Source organism: Pistacia vera, unplaced genomic scaffold (assembly GCF_008641045.1).
Source record: "Pistacia vera cultivar Batoury unplaced genomic scaffold, PisVer_v2 Contig25, whole genome shotgun sequence".
Lineage (NCBI taxonomy): Eukaryota > Viridiplantae > Streptophyta > Magnoliopsida > Sapindales > Anacardiaceae > Pistacia > Pistacia vera.
Window position 1 is genome coordinate 1,063,271 of NW_022196057.1, and position 21,732 is coordinate 1,085,002.

The window sequence follows — 21,732 nt, forward strand, 5'->3', positions numbered from 1 at the left end:
CGCTTAAGACTCTTGACTGCATTTGTTTGCTTTTCAGACCACGAAGGAGGATTCCTCTTAAGCATATGGGAAAGTGGAGTAGTGAAACGAGAAATGTTGGGAATAAAACTGCGCATGTAATTGGCAATTCCCCAGAATTGTTGTATTTCTTTCTTGGTTGTGAGAACATTTGAGAATTTTTGCAACTCATTTGTAATATGAGGCTGAAGATCATACTTGCCGTCAGCAATCACCATACCAAGAAAATCAATCTTTGTTTGCCCTAATAGTATTTTCTTCTCAGAGAGCATAATCTCATAAGAGTGTATGATATCAGCAAAGTCACGAAGAAGACGTATATGAGATTCCTCATCTTTTGAAAAGAGAAGGATATCATCAATATAAATGAGACATGTATGTAGAAGGAGAGCAAAAATCTTTGTCATGGCTTTCTGAAAAAGGGAATGAGCAACCTAAAGTCCAAAAGGCATGACCGTCCACTGGCAGTGTTGGTTGGGAATGCAGAAAGCAGTCTTATGATGATTATCCAGATGAATTCCAAGTTGCCAAAATCCAGCTTTGAGGTCAAATTTGGAAAACATCTTTGCATTATGGAGATTTGCAAAGAGAACTTGTCTGAAAGGCAGAAGAAATTTATCATCACGAAGAAAGAAATTCAATGGCTGATAATTGATAACAAGTCTGCGTTTTCCTCTGGCTTGTTCAGCACGTTTATTGACATTAAAAGCTTCACATGCCCATTGAGAATTTGTGGGTTCGATCAATCCTTGAGATAAAAGCTGAGTACATTCTTGTTGGGCTAGGCTGGGATGTTCTTGTGATATGCCTGAATGACTAGCTTTAGTGGGATTGATATCTTCGCTCTTGATGAATGGAAGATGGATAAAGAAATCCGAATTCTTCCATAATGGATGAGCACATCTAGTGAGAAAATCTGCATGAGAGTCTGCACAAGAGCGAGAAATAAGCTGGGTCTTGATCTGCTCAATAAGATTGCCTTCAATCTGGAATAAATTAGGCTAAGTGGTCCAAGATTGGAAAAACATCTTGTACCGAACACTATCAGGGAGGATTCTAAGTTTATTGAGTTTAGAATAAACATCAAAACCTAGAACTATATCTTTGCTAGGTAGATCAGAACCAAGAACTTTATGTAAAGTGAAACATCCTGGGAAAATTTAGATTTTAATGGGTTTGCTGATCAGATGAGTAGTGAAAGTATCACTATTAGCAGTGTAAAAAACTTCCTGATGAGGTTTCTACTGAGAGGCTGGGAGGATCTTAGGGTTGATAATAGTACGAGTAGCACCAGTATCAAAAAATGCTATAACTGAAATGGGATTGGAATATTTAGTGGGGAAGATCTGAACTTTTGTTATAGGTACATGACATGAGAAAGTTAATGATGGAAGGGATTGTGGTATCTGTTGGATATGGTAGAAATAGTGACAATCATCTGAATCAGAGAACTTAGTATCAATAGCTGCAAATTGGAAAATAATGTCTAAAGTGGGTTCTTCATCCATTGAAAACCAACTTTTAACATCATCATCAGAAAAATCTATATCAGTGAGCTGAGAAAGCTGTTGCATCATTTTGGCTGATTGTTTGGGCTTGTTTGGACAATTTTTGGCGAAATGACCAGGGCAGTTGCATAAATAACACCGATTAGAGCGTTTGCCTCTGCGTTTCTTTTTTCAAAGAAACTTACAGTGCTTGAAACGTCAAAATATGCGTCTGGCAGGAGCATTAGGTGGAGAAAACCTGATGTGTCTGGAATGAAACTTCTTCTTGGTAGGATAAGAACATGAGTGATCTGATTTACACTTGATCTGCAAGTCTAGTCTTTGACAAACCTTTGTCAGCTGCTTAGAACGCTTCTGATAATCGTCAAAAAATTGTTTTTGAAAACAAAGCTTTTCCAGAGCAAGAAGGACAAACTGATAAATTTCTCCAAGAGAAGTGGAGCCAAGTTGTCTGTTCTGGGACTATATAAGCTTGGTTGCTTCATGACTTAGGGATTCTGGAATAGATGCTAAAAAGGTTTGCTTCATGTTAGGATCATCCATACCCCTAAGTATATGATATCTTTTTACCATTTCTTTGTAATGCATGTCAAGATCTTTCTTTTTAAGATACAGCATCGTATCTTAAAAACTCTTCTCTGACCTAGTTCTTATAAAGGTGAGGTAATCCACAAAATTTATCATACAGGAGATACAAAGCTTGATTAATATCTAGCATTTGGATGAGCAAATTTTGTCTATACTCCTAAAGACTTATCCACCAATCACGAAGAATGCCACCAAATCTAGCTGTAAATTGCGTAAGTACAGTAGAAACTTGGGCATTAGGTTTTAAGTATCTCAGCTTGTAACCAGGCTTGAAATTCATACATCTGAGTTCTCCATTTGTGTGGAGGAAAATCATCAACAGTAAAAGTGTGGAGCTTTGCTGAAGTTGTATAAGAGTCACGTTCAGCCGTAGTATGACAGGATTGTCGATACATAGGCGAAGAATCTGGGATGGAATCATCACCTTCAGGCATCTCGTCATCAACCTCAGAAACAACAGGTGGTCTTGATGATTCAGGTTGATGGGTCATTAGTTGGGGATAAACATTAGGATGTTAATCAGAAGTATTACTTTCAGAGTCAAAGCCACTTTCAAATGATTCATCAGTCGATGGTATATCAGCTGCTGATTCTGTTTGGAAGGTAGATAGAGAATCCTGAGAAATACTAGAAGCTGCAAGACGTTGTCTTTCTGCCATGTCTCTAAAAAAAGAGCTCATAAAATTGGAAGAGACAGGATTTTCTAAAGAGTCAGGATTAGCAGAAGTTTGGCGGTCTTCCATCATCATTATTTGCATTGGAGCCTTATCCTTAGATAAAGGACGATAAGACTTAGGAGATGGAGGATCTGAGCGACTGGAAGAGAAGGAGTCAGGTATATCAGCAGATGGGGTCTGCGGTTTAGCAAAATATTTTTCTCGCTTCTTTTGTTCCCGTTCGAGCTTGATCTTTTCATCACGTTCTTTGCGGAGCTTGGCGTATAACCCTTCAGTGTTGCCAAAAGCTTGAACAGCACCAGAAGGTGTATGAGGTGAGACCAAAAGTTGACTAATTTTTGGGAAAGGTGAAAAAGAGGGTTGCGACCATGTTGTTAAGGAGTCAAAAGGATTTGGTACCAAAGATATTTTAGGGAAAGTTTGTGGTTGTCTGAGTTTTTGTTTAAGATATTCCTACTGAAGCGATGCCATTTGGGTTTTTAGTGACTTCATTTCTGCTTCCTTCTGAAGAAATTGAGCTGAATAGCCATGTGAGCTGCTGATTATGTGTATTAATTCCTTATGGAGCTGATCAATCTGCTTTTGTAACTGAGAAATCAGCATGTTGTGGTTCTGAGACTGAGAGTCCATCTGCTGAGCTACCAGATCTAGTTTTTGTTCAATTCTGGTAATGGTTTTGTTTTGGGCTAAAGCATTTTCAGTCTACCAATTGAGAACTGCTTCAGCTTGGGAGAGTTTTGGCGTGGATCCATCAAGCTGTATAACTTTGGAAGGAACCACTTTTGGTTGTTGAGTCGTCGTTTCCTTAAGAGAATGAAAGTATGTGTCATAATTGAAATGTTGTCTTGTCGTTTGAGGTTCAGGAGATTGAATCATCATAATGGACTGAACAGGTGGAGGATGAACAAGGGGTGAATGGGTTGGTTTGTTTTCTTTTGCAATCCACTAGAGAGCCTGCTGATAACATGGTAAAGGTTGTTTAAAGTAAGGTGATTTAGTAGGTTTGGATAGTTTAAAAGGTGATTTGGGTTGAGGTTTCGGAGGGATTTTCCATGAAGGATTAATGGATAGTGAATCTTTCCTGGCTGGTGGAGAATATTTGACATAATAGTAAAATTTACTAGATCGTTGACCAAATAAGGCCAACTTCAGGATCATGGTCTTCAAATCTGGAGTGAATATCTTTTTTACTGCACCAAGCTGTCTGTTTTTTCGTCTGAAATGTTTTCGTCTGGAAAGATAATGCTTATCTAATTCTCAAATAGGATCATCACGGCAGTTCGAGCATTGACAGTCAAGATCAAATGGAGTGTGGCCAGTAACTAGGTCAAATTGATGATAGACAGGAGCACCAGATTGTTGAAATGAATGAATGGAAAGTCCAGGTTCCCCTACTACTGTAGTTGGCAAGACTAGAGTGATCATGAATTGAGTTTGTCGAAAACTCAAAGGTGGAGCATTAGGACTTGTTGGGGACTTAAATCTGATAGTTATTATTCTGTTATTGTTATCATGCATGGTAGATTCTGTAGAAACCACCGGAGTTTCTTTTTTATAAAGAGACTCATAACTCGTCACCCAAGAGTCGGGGAACAATTTAATCAAATCATCTCTGGAAATTTGTCTGGGAATATTGATGCAGTGAGGAGCATTCTGAGAGTCAATAGTAAGGAACAGCACATCAGTAGTCGTAGGGATAGCAAGATCAAGAGCATGGTCTTGGATTATCCAAACCATTTGATAATATAAAGTAGCTGCAATACTCCTTGGATTTAAATCTGCACCAACGATCTGTAATTGAACTTTAAAAGCTTTGGAGCAATGAACATCAAAAAGAGACATTGAAATTAGGAAACAGTGTCATAATGACTGTCCCAGCATTCAAAGTTGTCTGTGCCATCCCTATACAAGCATGTTGATATTGGACAAATCTGGTGTCCAACAAAACGATTCGGGCAGAAACTGAAAATCATTTTCTGCCATGATAAGATAGAGCTAGCCAGATAGCGCCAAAGTATACATGAGAGTATCCTTCACGGATCTATTGAGTAATAGATTCTTGAGGGATTTCTAAAGTAACATATTATTCTTGGGTGGTGGTTGGAATTTGACACTTGTCAAAAGTAATAGTCTAGACATACTCTTTAACTAGCTATCTAGGAGGTCTTACAAGAGTTTTAAAGGTTTTAGACAAAAAAGACGAAGACTTGAAAAAGGTTGTATAAGGATTTACAATGGGAGAGATAGTCTCTTGGATTTTTTGATTTTCTGGAATATAAGATATTTCATACAAACTATCTACTTTAGAAGAAGATCTAGATAAACTAGTATTTATGGAAGCAATAAACGTAGATAAAGTCGAAGAAGAGTCCATGTGCGTGAGTTCAACCTCTTGGATGTGTAATATCACCTCAAATAGTAAGGATATCACAAGATCCAAACATTAAACAGAAAATAAAACATAAAACATAAGATAAAATATGAATCAGAAAATATAAAATATAACCAAAACTTAAAGGAACCAATATCCGAGGGGAGGTAGTCCTCCGCACACGCAGAAATTGGAACCAATAAAGAACTTAAAAAAGCCAATAATGTTAGAATAGACTTTTGAAGTTCGATACAAGACAAACAGATAACTTAAGTCGATCAAAGAAAATTAATGAAATCAAAGACATAAGAACCAATGATGCACTAACGATATCCTAAAATTTCGCAAAGATATTTAAGTTAAATTGGAAAATTCTCAGTTATAAAGCTGAAATAATATTTACAGTCAGACATAATCTTTATATAACTTGAGTTGTATCTTTAAAAGGTATGTTTTCTTAGATTAATGCCAGTAAAAGTTATTAGTATTTAGTACACACTTCTAATTAGAGGCCCTAAATATTCTAGTTCTTGTCCATACAGATGACTGAAGAACAGATAAACTGAACTCTTAAGCTAGCTAGAGGAGGGGCACTCAGATAAATAAAGTTGTTTATTTAGTTTCACCCGCTAGCTTTACACGAGCCCTTCGTGTTTTACCCGCTAGCTCTACTGAGATCCTGTAAGGGCGAGTTAGCATGAAAGCTTGGAGAGCTGCCTACTTTGGAAGTTGACCTGTTATATTTCACCAGTGGGACTAGTGACTGCACCACATCTGCCATTAATGGCCTGTAGTCGGCCTCTGGCTGCACACACATTGCTGCAATCGCAGCCACCTGAATAAACTCTTTCAGTGAATATTGACCCTCCAATGCAGGATCCATGATCTCTACAATCTTCTCTCTGTCTGTCAACCGAGGCAAGGCCTTTCACAAACAGAAAAATAGAAAATAAAAAGGATAAGAAATAATTTACAAAAAAGGGACAATTGTGACAAGCACACTAATAGTTGACAAATCTAAAATAATTAAGTCTATAAATGAAGATTTGGGGTAAATGAGACCCCTTGTATATTTGGGCCATTCATGTGATTAATTTCTTTTTGGTTAACAGTTGTGTATGAATGTGGAAGATCGGAATCATACTGATTTCTTCCTACAAATTTATGATATTATATATGTGGAATGCCAAACATAGAATAATTAAGCATAATCAAATCTTATAATTAGCCAAAGTGTGAGATTCTATGTAACAAAGAGAATGACTGATTATATGGTCTTAAAGAAAACCAAATGCAATTAATGATGCTGATACTATGAACTATCATTTTATTAAGCTCAGATTAACAGGAGAGGAAAGAAGAGAAATCCACCCAAGATACAAGAACTCCTTCACCAGGTGGTCTCTTCATATCAACAGGAACTCTGCCTGTAAGCAACTCTAAAAGGACAACCCCATAGCTGTAGACATCTGATTTTGTCGTGAGATGCCCAGTCAATGCATACCTGCACAATAAACAAATCCATTGGCAAATTGAGTTCAGCGTTGATATATTTACATATGCATTCAAAAAATATACAAATAGTAGTTACAACATCATAAGATTAAATAAGGAACAAATGCTAGTGCCATTGAATAAGATTAAGATTGACAGTCCATACTCAGGAGCCACATATCCCTGGGTGCCCAATACTCGAGTTGAAACATGTCCACCAGCTTTGTCAGATCCAAGCTTGGCCAATCCAAAATCAGAAACTTTGGCATGGAAATGTTTGTCCAACAAGATATTGCTGCTCTTAAAATCTCTGTGAATCACTGGGGGAGTAACTTGTTCATGGAGATATTCCAAACCCTTAGCAGCTTCAAGAGCTATTTTCAAACGGGTTCCCCAATCCAATCTTAGGGAATCTGAGTTCGTACCTGCATGTTTAAACTTCACCTGTAAATTTTCCAAAAAGGAAGAGATACAGAACTAACTTAAAACATTCTACTATTCTAAAACATAAAATACTCCTCTCATTTATAGCTAATAAACTAATTAATAAATGTCATACGACAATAAATCTCTGCTCACTTTTGATTTCACTACCCCAATCAAATCTCCTTATATCTCAAACAATATAAAGACAGTTAAGGGCACTAAAATTAAGTTTACATGCTGAAAATACTCACAGAAGGCTCAAGCATGTTGCTAAATTTTGGCGCAAATTCTTTTTACGTGAATCACTTTCTTGTGATTGAAGATACTACTTTTTGTTTAGTTGCTAAGGTTCTATTATCAAGCTTTACTTTTTCTTTTCTTTTTTTAATAAGAAGCAAGCTTGATTAACAATTTAACTAGCAAAAAGTACAGAGGAAATTAAGAGAATGCTCAAGAACATCAAGAATATAAAGGATGTTGCTACAGGAGTTCAAAAAAAAAAAAAAAAAAAGCTGATGAGAAAACACATTTACCAATGTTAAGAATCAATTCAAAGAAATTTCGGAGTAATCATCTGGGGGAGGGTCAGTGATCACGCTCTTGGTTTCATTTTACTCATGATTCATCAGAACATCTACCCTTAACTTTTTAATACCAAATCCCCTTCCAATCAGTTGGTTCAGAAATGCTTTATTAGAGCTTGGTACTCTTTTAGTGTGGAGACTTCCCTTAATTAATAATTAGATTAGGTAGAGAATAAAGAACAGAAAACAGTAATCAACAAACTTAAGAAGGTAACAACGGCATACATGATTTAGGCGCAGCCTACAATGGGGGATGAAGACAATAGAAGATACTTTAATTAAATGGTAAAAGAACCAGAAACTAAAAAAACCAGTTACCGTTCATAGGGTACAGATGTTCCTGTAGGCCACCATTTGCCATGAACTCGTACACAAGCAATTTACGACTATTATCAGAACAATAACCGAGCAAAGCCAGCAAATATGGTGAATGCAGCCGACTAAGCAATTCCACCTATGATTGAAAAATTGAATTATTACCAATCAAAATCCCAACATGTTTCAGGCAATCCCCAAATGACAACACATCATGCAAAATGCTTCATTCAATTGCAAAGAATGTGAAAAGAATGAACAAAAAGAAGACAGGAAATTTCATTTTTAACAAACACAGCAAAAGAAGACAAAATGTTTATCTAGATCAAACCTCCATCTTAAATTCATCCTCTCCCTGTTTTCCAGCTTGATCCATCAATTTAATAGCAACTTTCCTCCCGTTGCTAAGTACTCCCCGGTACACCAACCCAAACCCACCATGCCCAACCACATTCGACTTGCTGAAACCACCGGTTGCTGAATGTAACTGCTTGTAAGTGAATACCTGAAGTCCTTTATCAGTTGTAACTTGTAAATTTCCCAGGTCACCTCTGTCCTCGCGATCAACTCCTTCAAAGGCAAAACCGAAGCATTATTTCTCGAGCAAAGGTAGATAGCAATAGTAAAGACTCTTGGTACTCTTTAGGTGAAATTAAGTAACAACATAACACAAAGATACTCAAAACTTCAATTTTAGTTCCATCCTCAGTACAATAACTATCTTCAAGTTTTTTTTTTTTTTTTAATTATAAGTTAAAGAAAAATAATGTTTGAATTATTTAAAAAAAAATCACAGGTAGACTTATTTGGTTTAAAAAAAAAAAAAAATCAGAACCTCAAGATCTGATTTCACACAGAAACTTGTAGTAAAAGAAAGTAGTAAAAACAGCAGCCTCACCTCTGGCTGGTCACTGAAAAATGTGGGTTAAAACAAGGAAAAAGCGGTGCCTGTTTAAGTAGTTTTTTTTTTTTTTTTTTTTTCTCTCAACATCCAAATAGTGGGTAAGAAAGAAAACTCCAAGCCACAAGAAGAAAAGCTAAAATTTTGTTCCCCATTTCCAGTAATACAATACCTGACAAAGAAATTTAAAATGCGACTTACTTTGGAGGTTGTTTAAGCGCTTAGAGACCTTGTTACGCATATAGCAGTAGTAGCTAAAAGCGACAAGCAAAGAAGCCACGGCAAGGGAAGCTAACACCACAATAGCCACTAATGCGGTGCGCTCTTTTCTTCTGTACTCTTCTTTGTCTTCCATTTTTAAGTCAGGTTTGATTAAAACCCTAACCTAGAAATTTGAGAAGAAAACGGAAGGGGAGAGAGAGTGTGTGAGTGAGAGACTGAGAGAGGGAGAGAGTTTGAAGAAGGTCTGAGCCTGGGACTGTGTGTGTACTCTGTTTGTCCGATTTGTGGCGCGGAGAATAGTCAAGTGACAGTGTCTTTTTTACAAGCAACTCCCTGTATTTTATTATAATTGAATTCCTCAATGCATATCAAGTAAGCCTATATACCAAATTCTCTCTTTATTAATACTTCTGAATTCTGATTGTTCTATTTTGAAATAATACAAACCATAAATACTTGAAATAAATAAATATGATATTTTTAGCTCACTACTCCTATTTTCATGTCATGGTTAATAAACTTAAAATTTGAAGAAAAAGAAGTACAGTATTTTTGAGACAAAAGTTAGATATTTAAACTTTAAATTCCATAAATAATAACAATAATTAGATTTAATTTTGTTCTTTTGCATCTCATCCCATCTTAACTTTATTCTAGAAAAAGAAAATATATATTTGTGATATTACAGAAATATCGACTAGTTGGAGAGTAGGAGAAAATTTAGGAGTGGGTAGAATGAAAATGAAGGGAGAACTTAAAACATGCAAAAGAAATAACAAGAGATTATGCATAGTGTTGGGGTCGGTGGCACGTTTGGGAGAGTTGATTGGACAAGAAATAGTGATTAGAGAATGTTAATAAGACAAAAGGAGCCCAATCCCCCATGTCTGAAAAGTGGCGCTGTCTATCACAGTTATACGCAGAAACTAAATAATTGCAACCCCACATGTACGACTATGACAGAACTGAAGCTCAGGGTATTCATTTTCCTAATGGCCCAAAATAAAACATGTATCATCTTGTAGGTAATGCCGTAATGCTGAAACTGATATCCCTTTTGCAATATCAACGGGGTACCACATCGTTCATAAAAGAAACCGTTGGAGCTGGGTAGCGATTAGGTATATTCAAGTCTATTGAATTATAACAGAAGATAATTCTCTCATTCAATAAGATTTTATTAAGTGAGAAGTTTAGTCCACCTCAAATTCTATCATGATATCAAAACAATTTGGTTCTTGGCCTTCTTCTTCTAAATCCATATATTTCAGAAACCCTAAAATATATCTTTACAGGAGGTGCTCCTCTTTGCTTTTGGGGAGTTTATTTCTTGATTCTCTTGGTTCGTCGACATCTTCTGGTTCTTATCAGACGATCGGTTTCCTCCTATTCTTCATTCTTGTTGGTGATTCAACTCTGACAGAGGGTGTTTATACCGTTTTGGATTTATCTCTCACTTCTCTTGATTACAATGGTAGAAGCATCAAAATCAGCTATTCAGGCAGGAAATCAGCAAGGACAGAGTGGTTCTTGAAAGGGAAAAGGAAATGGATCTAGACCACATTGCACCTATTGTGATAAGAACGACCACAACCGAGACACTTGTTGGGCTTTGCATGGGAGGCCACCACGTCAATCTTCTAATCGATCCACCGCTCATGTGGCTCAAGCAATTGGAGATGGATTCCTTCCCTTACCCGATGCTAAAGACCAACAACCCAACTCCATTACATTGTCAGGGGCTGATTACAATGAGTATCTTCAATATCAAGCTGTCAAGCAACAATCATCCTCATCTGGCGCCTCCCAAACTGGTAATTCCTTTGCCTATCTGAGCAGGATCTCCTCCACTGGCCCATGGATTTTAGATTCCGGAGCATCTGACCACACTTCTGGTAATAAAAATCTTTTATCTCAAATTACCTCTTCTCCCACTTTAGCAAAAATTACTCTTGCTAATGGTTCACAGACGATGGTCAAAGGGATAGGAGAAGCTCGACCACTTCCTTCCATTTCTATAAACTCAATCTTATTCGCCCCTAAATGTCCATATAATCTGATTTCTATTAGTAAGTTAACCAAATATCTTAACTGCTCTGTCACTTTTTTTGCTGACTTTGTTGTGGTGCAGGATCGGAACACAGGTCAGACGATTGGAACAGGACATGAATCACATGGACTGTACCACCTCTCCGATCCAAATCCGCTAGTTGCCTTCACCTCCGTTGCATCTACCGACATTCTTCATAGCTGCCTTGGTCATCCAAGTCTTGCCAAATTTCAGAAATTAGTACCTAGTTTGTCTACATTATCTTCTTTTAATTGTGAGTCATGTCAACTTGGAAAACAAACTAGAGCTTCTTTTCCCAAGCGAGTCAATAATAGGGCCATCTCAATGTTTGACATTGTTCACATAGACATCTAGGGTCCTAGTCGTGTCAGTTCAACTTTGGGTTTCTATTATTTTGTTACTTTTATAGATGACCATTCTCGTAATACTTCGGTATTTTTAATGAAAACTCGTTCTGAGTTATTTTCTATCTTTCAGAATTTTTGTGCTGAGATTCGTAATCAATTTGGTGTTTCTATTAAGATTTTGCTTAGTGATAATGCTAGGGAATATATATCTTCTCCCTTTACTAAGTATATGTCTTCTCAGGGTATTATTCACCAGACCTCATGTGCCTATACTCCTCAGCAGAATAGGGTCGCCAAACGCAAAAATCGTCATCTTATTGAAATAGCCATACCTTACTTAAACATCATCATGTTCCTCTTCGATTTTGGGGGGATGCAGTTCTCACCGCCTGTTACTTGATTAACCATGTCTTCTTCTGTCTTGCAACATAAGAGTCCTCACTCCATTATGTTTCCTGGTAAAGACCTATACCCAATACATTTACGGGTGTTTGGTTGCATTTGCTTTGTTCATGATCACACTCCAGGCAAAGAAAAATTACAGCCTAAATCCGTTAAATGTATCTTCTTAGGATATTCTCATCTCCAGAAAGGTTACCGTTGCTATGACCCAACCACCAACAAATATGTTTTTTCTGCAGATGTAACTTTCTTTGAGACATCTCCATACTTTTCTGAAAACACCGTCAATAGCAATCTTATCCCTGCCACCTTACCTATCCCCATCCCTCCTTCCTCGTCGATGGATCATCCTCCTCTCCAAGTTTATTCTCGTTGTCCTCATCCTCCTACTAATCCCAATGCTACTTCCCTTCTTGATACAGGTACCTCGGTCAATCCTGATGACCCATCTCCTGTTCCTCCGTCGCCTGCTCTGGTCATGTCTCCTGCAGACTAGGCAACTCCTCCACTTGCCCTTCGCAAAGGTATTCGATATTCTCGAAACCCACATCCTATTTATAATTTTCTTAGTTATGATCATTTATCTCCATTTTATTCTGCCTTTATTTCAAACCTGCCTTCTATCCCTATACCTAACACTGTTAGCGAGGCAATGGCACATCCAGGGTGGAGAGCTACCATGATTGAGGAGATGACTGCTTTTGATCATAATGGTACTTGGGAATTGGTTTCCTTACCGCCAGGCAAGACTGTTGTTGGGTGTCATTGGGTTTACACTGTTAAGATTGGTCCTGATGGCAAAGTTGATCGGTTGAAGGCTCGCCTTGTTGCAAAGGAGTACACTCAGATCCATGGGCTCGACTACAGTGATACCTTCCCTCCTGTTGCTAAGATTACTTCGGTACGCCTCCTTATCTCTTTAGCGGCCATGTATCAATAACCTCTTCATTAGTTGGATATCAAAAATGTCTTCTTGCATAGTAAACTTGTCGAGGAAGTGTATATGGAGCAACCACTAGGGTTTGTCACTCAGGGGGAGTCAGAATTGGTGTGTCGTCTACGCCAATCTTTATATGGTCTCAAGCAGTCACCTAGAGCATGGTTTGGACGGTTCAGTTCTGTGATTCAACAGTTTGGGATGTCGCGAAGTACAACTGATTATTCAGTATTTTTCCACCGTAATGATCATGATAAATTTATATACTTGGTTGTCTATGTTGATGACATTGTCATAACAGGTAATGACCAAGATGGGATTTCTCAACTGAAGCAGCATCTATTTAGCCACTTTCAAACCAAGGACTTGGGGAAGCTAAAGTATTTTCTAGGGATTGAGGTAGCACAATCTAAGGCTGATATTGCTATATCACAAAGGAAGTATGCCTTGGACATTCTTGAGGAGACAGGTATGTTAGACTGTAAGCCTATAGATTCTCCTATGGATCCCAATGTCAAACTTGTTCCTGGACAAGGGGAGCCATTAGAAGACCTTGAAAGGTATCAAAAATTGGTTGGTAAGCTGACCAAATATCTCCTTTGCAGTTACTATGGTTAGCCAATTTATCCAGGCCCCATGTAGTGGTCATTAGGACACAGCAATTCGCATTCTCAAGTATATTAAAGGAGCTTCAGGACAAGGCTTGCTATATGAAAATATGGGTCATTCTCAAATTGTTGGGTATTCTGATGCTGATTGGGCAGGGTCTCCATCAGATAGATGATCTACTTTTGGATACTGTATCATGCTGCAAACGAACCGAACAGTTCACGAATGTTCGTTGTTCGTTCGATTACTGTTCGATAATGTTCACGAACATTTGTTCGTGAATAGTTCGATATTCGTTCGATAATATGTTCGATCGAGTTCGAACAGGGGTTGTTCGTTCGATTATGTTCGCGAACACTATACGTTCGACTGATCCATCCGTTCGCGAGCAATCGTTCGATTGTTCGTTTGTTTATATTCGAAAAACATGTTATGCATTATTATAATTAATTTTTTTTTCCATTTTTATATTATGTTTGATTTAGTTTGGATGAATTTTTTTTAATGGTAATCAATAATAAAATATTATGATACTTTTTTTTTTCTTATATATATAATATGTTTGGATTTTTTTTTCAAATGTCATTAATAATTAAATATATAAGTATATGACATTTTAATTAAAAAGTAATAAATTATTATGATACATAACATGACAAATTTAATAACATAATAGATTATATAATCAAGTGATATATAATATAGTAAATCCAATAACATAATAGCTTCATATTTTTTTAAATGTAATCAATAATTAAATATTATAAGATAGCATTTCAATTAATAAATAATAAATATAGTATGGTAAATTGATAAACATAACATATTGTATAATCAAGTGATGTATACCATAACAAGTTTAATAATATAATAGCTTAATTAAACCTAAATTAATCACACATTTGTATTGATCATATATTACAATAGACTTTCATTCCACTATAAATTTATGGGTGTTGATACAAAATATATATGTAAACATTTAAATAATTTATGTAATGATAATAAATATATGATAACCTATAATTTTGGTAATTTCATAATATTTTTAACATATGTATATATATAACAAATTAATCACATATATGTATTGATCATATATTACAATAGACTTTCATTCCACTATAAATTTATGGGTGTTGATACAAAATATATATGTAAACATTTAAATAATTTATGTAATGATAATAAATATATGATAACCTATAATTTTGTTAATTTCATAACATATTTAACCTATGATTAATATATGTATGATAATAATTTTGTATATACACAATTACACATTATATATAACAAATTAATCACACATATGTATTGATCATATATTATAATAGACCCTCATTCCACTATGAATTTATAGGTGTTGATACAAAATATATATGTAGACAGTAATGATAATATATATATATATAACAAATTAATCACATATATGTATTGATCATATATTACAATAGACTTTCATTCCACTATAAATTTATGGGTGTTGATACAAAATATATATGTAAACATTTAAAATATTTACAATAATTTATGTAATGATAATAAATATATGTATAATAATAATTTTGTACATATTATATAGTGGCATGTTCACTCCTTGGAATCCTTTTGGTTGTGCTGTAATGTCTATGCAAAATGCAAATTCCTTTTGTTTGTGTCATGTTTGATATGGAACTAAATTTGTTTTAAACGATTTATTGTTCTGTTTAATTTATTTTGAAGTTTTATTATTTATGATGGTTATTTATTTTAATTTACTGAGTTTTTATTGATTTATTTAAAATATAAATATAGATAGAGAGTTGGTTTATTTTCCAATGTTGAATTAAATGAGTATGAATTATAAATTGTTACATATTTGTTTTTTAGAGCATGAATTGGAAAGTTGGTGTATATTTTTTATTCGAACAGGTATTCGAACAGGTATTTATAAGTTATCGAACAAGTTATTCGAATAGGTATTTACAAATTATCGAATGAGTTATTCGAACAGGTATTTATGAGTTAGTTGAACGAGTTAGTCAAACAAGTTAGTCAACGAGCTTTTTGTTAATCGAACGAACACGAACATGAACAATTGAACATGCTTATCGAACGATTTTCGAACGGGCATGTTCGTTCATGTTCGGTTCGATTGCAAGCCTAATTGGAGGTAATCTAATATCTTGGAAGAGTAAGAAGCAAGATGTAGTAGCTAGATCAAGTGCAGAGGCAGAATATTGGGCTATGGCTCTCGCGACCTGTGAGCTCATCTGGTTGAAACAACTTCTTCAAGAATTGGGGTGTAGTGAAGTGAAGCAGATGAAACTAATATGCGACAATCAAGCTGCTTTGCATATTGCCTCAAATCCAGTCTTTCACGAAAGAACAAAACATATAGAGGTTGATTGTCATTTTATCTGACAGAAGATTGAATCCAGATGCATTGTCACCAATTTTGTCAACTCAAATGACCAGCTAGCAGATGTTCTTACTAAGTCTCTCAGAGGTTCCCGAATTGGATACATTTGTAACAAGCTTGGAACATATGACATATATGCTCCAGCTTGAGGGGGAGTGTTAAGATATATTAGGAAAATAGAGATATTATTTACTGTTAAGATATATTAGGAAAATAGAGATAGTATTTCCTAGATTGATTTGTGTAAATATGGTAGACTAATATTGTGTGAATATCCTTGATTATTTGGGATCAATTCTTTCCTAATTCATGTAACTTGTACATTATATAAATTCCCATCTTGCTTGGGGAAATAATCAAGCAACATATTTCACAGACACTGTTGTTTCATGGAGTTTGAGCCAACAACTACCTCCATCAACAGACATAACCCACTATATGGGCTTAACCGTGAGAGGGAGTATTAGAGTCTCACACCGACTAGGCACGTTTAAGCCTACTAGATTATAAGATGGGGTAATCCTCATGTTCAATAAGACCTTATTGGGTAAGGAATCAAGTCCACCTCAAATTCTATCATAGTATTAAAGTCAAGTTCAGTTGAGCTTAGTGTTTGACCAGCGGGTGAGGAGTTAGAACCAACAGTTACCTCCAATAACAGGCATAACCCAACATATGAACTTGACTGTGAGGGGGAGTGTTAGAATCCCACACCGACTAGACACGTTCAAGCCTACTAGATTATAAGAGAGGGTAATCCTCCCATTTAATAATGTCTTATTGGGTAAAAAATCAGACCCACCTCAAATTCTATCAGAAACCATACATATAATATATACATTGGAAATCATAGAATTATGATAATCTGGGTATATCAATACATTGCATATTTCAGAGTTCGAATTTACTTCATTTCATGTTCGCAGGACACAAACATAGAGACAGGCATAAAAAAATCCCTTTTACCATTGGGGCGAAAATGGCTTCAAATTCAAAGTAATACTCCTTGTGATTGTTATAAGTTACAATTATTGGATTTAAAAGGCCAAAATGCTCCAAATTTATGAGCTGGCAAAGGGCATTGAAAAGGAAAAGGGCAAAATAAAAATAAAAATGGCTCCAAGGCAAATTATAACCTCCTCAACTGCAAAACCTAACTATGCTAAGATGATCGAAACATTACAACAGAATTTGTGTGAAATTAAATTAACATTCACATTCTGAACCTAGCAACGGAAACCAACTATTTTCCTGTATTGGCCATTTGAAGAGACCCTGATACCAGAATGGGGAGCTTTCCCTTCCACATAACTGTTCGCTCAACGAGCAACTTTGCCATATTGATCTAAAGCTCTGGATAGTGACTGTATAGAAACCGGGAATGCAGGACCCATCTGCAGATGTAAACCAATTAAATCGGTTAATTATAAGCAACAAAGATTTAACAGAAGCTATAACAATGTATTGTAACATTCCAACATAATCAATGTCTTTCAGTTCCTCACAACCAATAAACTTCATATATTTCCTTGTGCATAATGACAGGTATAACTTATAAGCAAACTTCAAACTAGAAGCAATACTAATATATCCTATAACAATGTAATAGAAATTAATTTATTACCTAACACAACATGATTCCATTTCAAACCCAGGATACATTATATTTAATGAACAAGTTGAAACCAAAAAGCAACAATTACACAAGGGCAGACTTATTCTCCACACAAATTTTCTAACCTTGTTCAGATTCACCTACAATACTGCCAACTTACCACGTCTATCATGTCTCATTCTAAAATGCGTCAAATCAAAAGATAGTTATCCTTTTGGAAAATGTTCATTGCCCTTTTATTTTCCGTAAACAGAATAGGTACTTCATCCAAAAATACAGTGAATCAGGTTGAAAAATAAAAGATCTAAATAGTTTCAACACATCTCATATACATAACACTTTTTTTTTTTTTTTTTTTTGGTTGAATTATATTTTGATGTGTACCGACCGTGGACAGTAAAACAAGTTCAATAAGTAGATATTTGAACTTATGCCACACAAAAGCTTGGGGTGAACCTGTCCATGGCCTTTTAGCAGGGCTAGAAATTACGAAATTAAGAAGTTTTTGAATTTGAAGTAATAGAAGAGAGAACTACAGTATTTTTTGATAGATTAAGTAATTGCATTTACTGTGTTTTAAGATCATAAAGGTGTGAAATTCAATGGACAGAAAGCCAGAATGTTATGGCAGTAGCAAAAATCTAGAGATATATGCTATTTTGAAGATTCTTTTGCTTGTTAAATTCCCAAATTTGAAAACCTTGGTGCTTCAAATCGAATAATATGTTTTGCTTGAAAAAAAAAAAACATTAGTTAAACTGACATAAGAGAAAGCTGTTTCAGTACTGCAGGATGCACAAGAAAGTTGTACAGGGACTTGTTGACCAGGAAGATATGAAGAAATCATATTCTATTCTTAATCAGCCTTTGCAAATGGCTTAGGAAATCAATCAATAATATATGAACAAAATGCATTGTATTCTTTATCTGTCTTTGTAAATGGAATAATAAATCCATCACACTCCAAAATTACTTTACCCTGGAAAAGAGTACATGAGCTTACCGTGCTACACATATGGAAGGCGTTCACATAGCCAGCAAATTTAGAAGCTGCGAAATAGAAGAGGAAGTATTTGTTATTGTTAATGTCCAGGAAAAGTCCTCATTGTAAGGCCACAGACTGAATGCAACAAACATTTTATAAAATATGTTGACATCATGTCATCTAAAGGATTGACACAAGCATGTAACAACACAAACACAATTGCACTATATTAAGCAACTAATGTTGATCTATAACGGAGTAAATTTCAATAGAACTTTAGCCAATTCTCTGTCATCTCTAACTGCTTTCAATATCTTGGTAGAGGCATTTTTTTTTTTTTGACCAAAATAGTTTATTGGTTCTGACCCTATGATTCTGATGCAAGAAAAGAAACACATGCCGATGACACAAAACTCATAACTACATTTTCATAGTCCAGAATCATGAACCCCCAATTTAAAGTCATTTCTTTGATGAGTACAGTGAAGGCTCGGAGAAGATCACAATAAAAAGACCTAAATTAATGTCATTTGGGAAACAATGGATATAATACTTGCTACTTACTTTTCTTTAAGCCTGCAGGCTTTGCCTTCAGAAGAGCACTCACAAATGCACCAACATTATCGCGCAGATGCTCCTCCTTCAGACTCACCTGTAGATGATAAAACAAGGAGAAGGGTAAAGTGATATAAATTAACTTTCAACCCATGTATAATCCTGTTAACATAAAGCACTATATTGGGAGATGACGGTACCTTTCCAAGTCCGACATGCAGATTAGATGTGTTGTCCATTTTAAACTTAATATGACCTTGTTTCGCTTCTTGTACCGCCCTAGCAACATCATTGGTCACTGTACCTTGCTATACTAGATATTAGTACAACTATTGATGAAGATATTACAAGTCACTCTACATGAAATGAGCGTATAAAAGATGATATACTCACTTTAGGGTTTGGCATCAACCCCTGATGATTTAGAATCTTCGATATCTGCAAAATTGGAAAAAGAAAAGAATATCCTCTGAATAAACCGACCATTAGTTGGATCAATCACTCAATTTACAAGACCATTTAAATCTAACCTTGAAAAGACGAGGCATGAGTTGACGAGTTGCAAAACACTTATCAACATCAATCTTGCCAGTGCCTGCACAGAAGCGAACCCAGGTTTCAAAGCCAAAACATAAAATTAGTTTACAAATATTAATTAAAATAAAAACCAAACCAAGAATGACATTCATCTTAAAGGGATACATAAAATGGCAAAGATAAGTCCATTACTTGCAATTTCCTCGATAAGTTCTTAACCACCAACAAGATCAGCTCCCGAAACTCTAGCTTCATCAGCATCTGCCCCTTCAGCAAAGAAAGCCACCCTAACAGCCTGACAACTGATTAAAATCATCAGATGAACCAACTAAATTGCAACTTAATGAAGTAAACATTATAAGGATTAACAAACACCTTCTTATCTCCATGGGGTAGATTCATGGTCCCTCGTACTATCTGCCACAAAAAATTAAAAATAAAATAAAATTGAAAGAACATAATTAGAATGATCACATTCAGCCAAAAGAAGTTTGAGATTGATTAACTAGCTGACATACCAGCTCAGTTTTGCGAGGAGGAATAGCTAATCGGACATGAGCTTCAACAGTTTCATCAAAATTAGCCTTGGCAGTAGCCTGAACAATAACTCAAATTAGAAAAAAAATAAATAAACAAATTCAATAATTTATGATTAAGTGAAGCATCATTTTAACTACACTGACCTTGACTTGCTTAATGGCGTCCATCAAATCAAGAATTTGCTTATTTTCCTTCTTCTTACTCTCGGCCTTAATAAGCATAGGAAACGGCACAACAACCTTCTCCCCCTCCTCCACGGCAGTCCGAAAAGACCTCCGACGCAACAACGGCTTTTTCGATTCTATCCCCCTCCTCTCCCTCTCCATTTCTGCATTCTCTTTCACATCCCTTTCCTCTCCTTCCGCCCCAACTTTGTCCTCGGGAAGAGGCGCAACACGTGCCGGGTAGGAAACGGTAGATATCGACGGAACATCTTTCACGTATCGAACGTCTTCACGTGTCCAATCCGTTCTAGCCTCCTGTGTCGGCGGCGGTCTTCTGGGTTGTGGCTGTGGCGGTGATTGTGGCTGTTGTGGTTCGGTTTCTTTGGGGGGATCTGATTCGTCTTTGGGTTTTGTGGGGTAGGATACTACTTGGATGGTGGGTTTAGATCCTGAAGAATCGTCGCTAGGAGGAGTAATGGATGAGGAGAGATATCTTTGAAAGGTTGAAAATGGAGAAGAGTGGGACTTCGATAGAGAGTGGCGGCGAGCTTGAGAGAGGAGAAGCCATCAGACTGCCATTTTCTTGAGAAAATTTAGCTGCCAAGTATGTTTTTAAGAAAGGCCTTGAAACTGTTAATTGAATTTTTTATAATTTAGAAAAGATGACGTGGCATAGTTAGGATTAATTAAACACGTAAAATGGAAAAATAAAAAGATTAAAATATATATGGGCCGAATCAGAAATAATGAAAGTTTTAAAATTTAAAATTTCGCAAAACAAGCCCCACTAACTATTCACCTCGCTTAATCGAAATTCATCAGTTCAAAACGTGATTTCTTAAACGAAAGGGAGACGCGATTTTTTCTGATCGAACACCAATTGATTTGCACCCTAAATCAATTCTTGAACCCTAAACCGAATCAGTCGCGATTTTCGATCGATTTGTTGAACCTAAAATCGATTTCCTTAACCGAAACGAAAACTGTGCCATTCCGGTGATACAGTCCAGATTTTCGATCGAAACTGCAAACTTTGACACCAAATTCAATCCAAAACCATGAGTGACACTGACAATGAGGAGGGAAGCCTAACGCCACTCGAATCCTAGATTCCGGTGGCGCAAGCAGTTCAATGGCTGCTCCGATGGATCATGACCATTGAAGGTGGTCACACGTAGAGGAGACGCGGCGGCACAAGAACAGAGGGAAGAACCAGCAAAGGGGTCTAAAGACGAGGAGTCAGGCGAGAATTAGGCCAGAAGGAGGATTCCGGAGGAATTCAGGCCAGAGGTGGATTCCGACGAGAATTCAGGCCAGGAGGTCGCCGGAGGATCCAGGTGACGAGGAGAAGGCCGGCGAAGATAGGGTACGTAGTTTGGGAATGTTGCTTGTAATTCGCTAAGCGATCATTTGTATCGCTTAAGCGATATTCTGTTTTACTCGTGATCGCAGCAATGATCGC

The 21,732-nt window shown here is 36.3% G+C and overlaps 2 protein-coding genes across 3 annotated transcripts; both read right to left on the reverse strand.

Moving 5' to 3' along the window:
* Positions 1 to 5,567: 5,567 nt before the first annotated feature.
* On the reverse strand, positions 5,568 to 9,352 carry LOC116132273 (probable serine/threonine-protein kinase PBL7). 2 transcript variants are annotated; one of them, XM_031417927.1, is made up of 6 exons: positions 9,084 to 9,352; positions 8,313 to 8,548; positions 7,985 to 8,120; positions 6,823 to 7,081; positions 6,534 to 6,666; positions 5,568 to 6,087 (listed from the first exon to the last, which is right to left on the reverse strand). In XM_031417927.1, the coding sequence occupies exons 1-6, from the start codon at positions 9,235 to 9,237 to the stop codon at positions 5,818 to 5,820; spliced, it is 1,188 nt and encodes a 395-aa protein (XP_031273787.1). In that variant the 5' UTR covers positions 9,238 to 9,352; the 3' UTR covers positions 5,568 to 5,817. The 2 variants fall into 2 exon arrangements, with proteins under 2 accessions (XP_031273787.1, XP_031273786.1); XM_031417926.1 differs by having other exon boundaries at positions 8,313 to 8,551.
* A 7,470-nt stretch (positions 9,353 to 16,822) lies between these two features.
* LOC116132239 (50S ribosomal protein L1-like) lies at positions 16,823 to 20,837 on the reverse strand (the record flags this gene model as incomplete). Its single annotated transcript, XM_031417888.1, is given in 10 exon segments — positions 16,823 to 17,268; positions 18,493 to 18,539; positions 19,039 to 19,126; positions 19,230 to 19,337; positions 19,423 to 19,467; positions 19,560 to 19,624; positions 19,759 to 19,861; positions 19,942 to 19,983; positions 20,085 to 20,162; positions 20,250 to 20,837. Coding segments are annotated over 10 exon segments (1,239 nt in total), but the record flags the coding sequence as incomplete, so codon positions are not given.
* Positions 20,838 to 21,732: the final 895 nt, after the last annotated feature.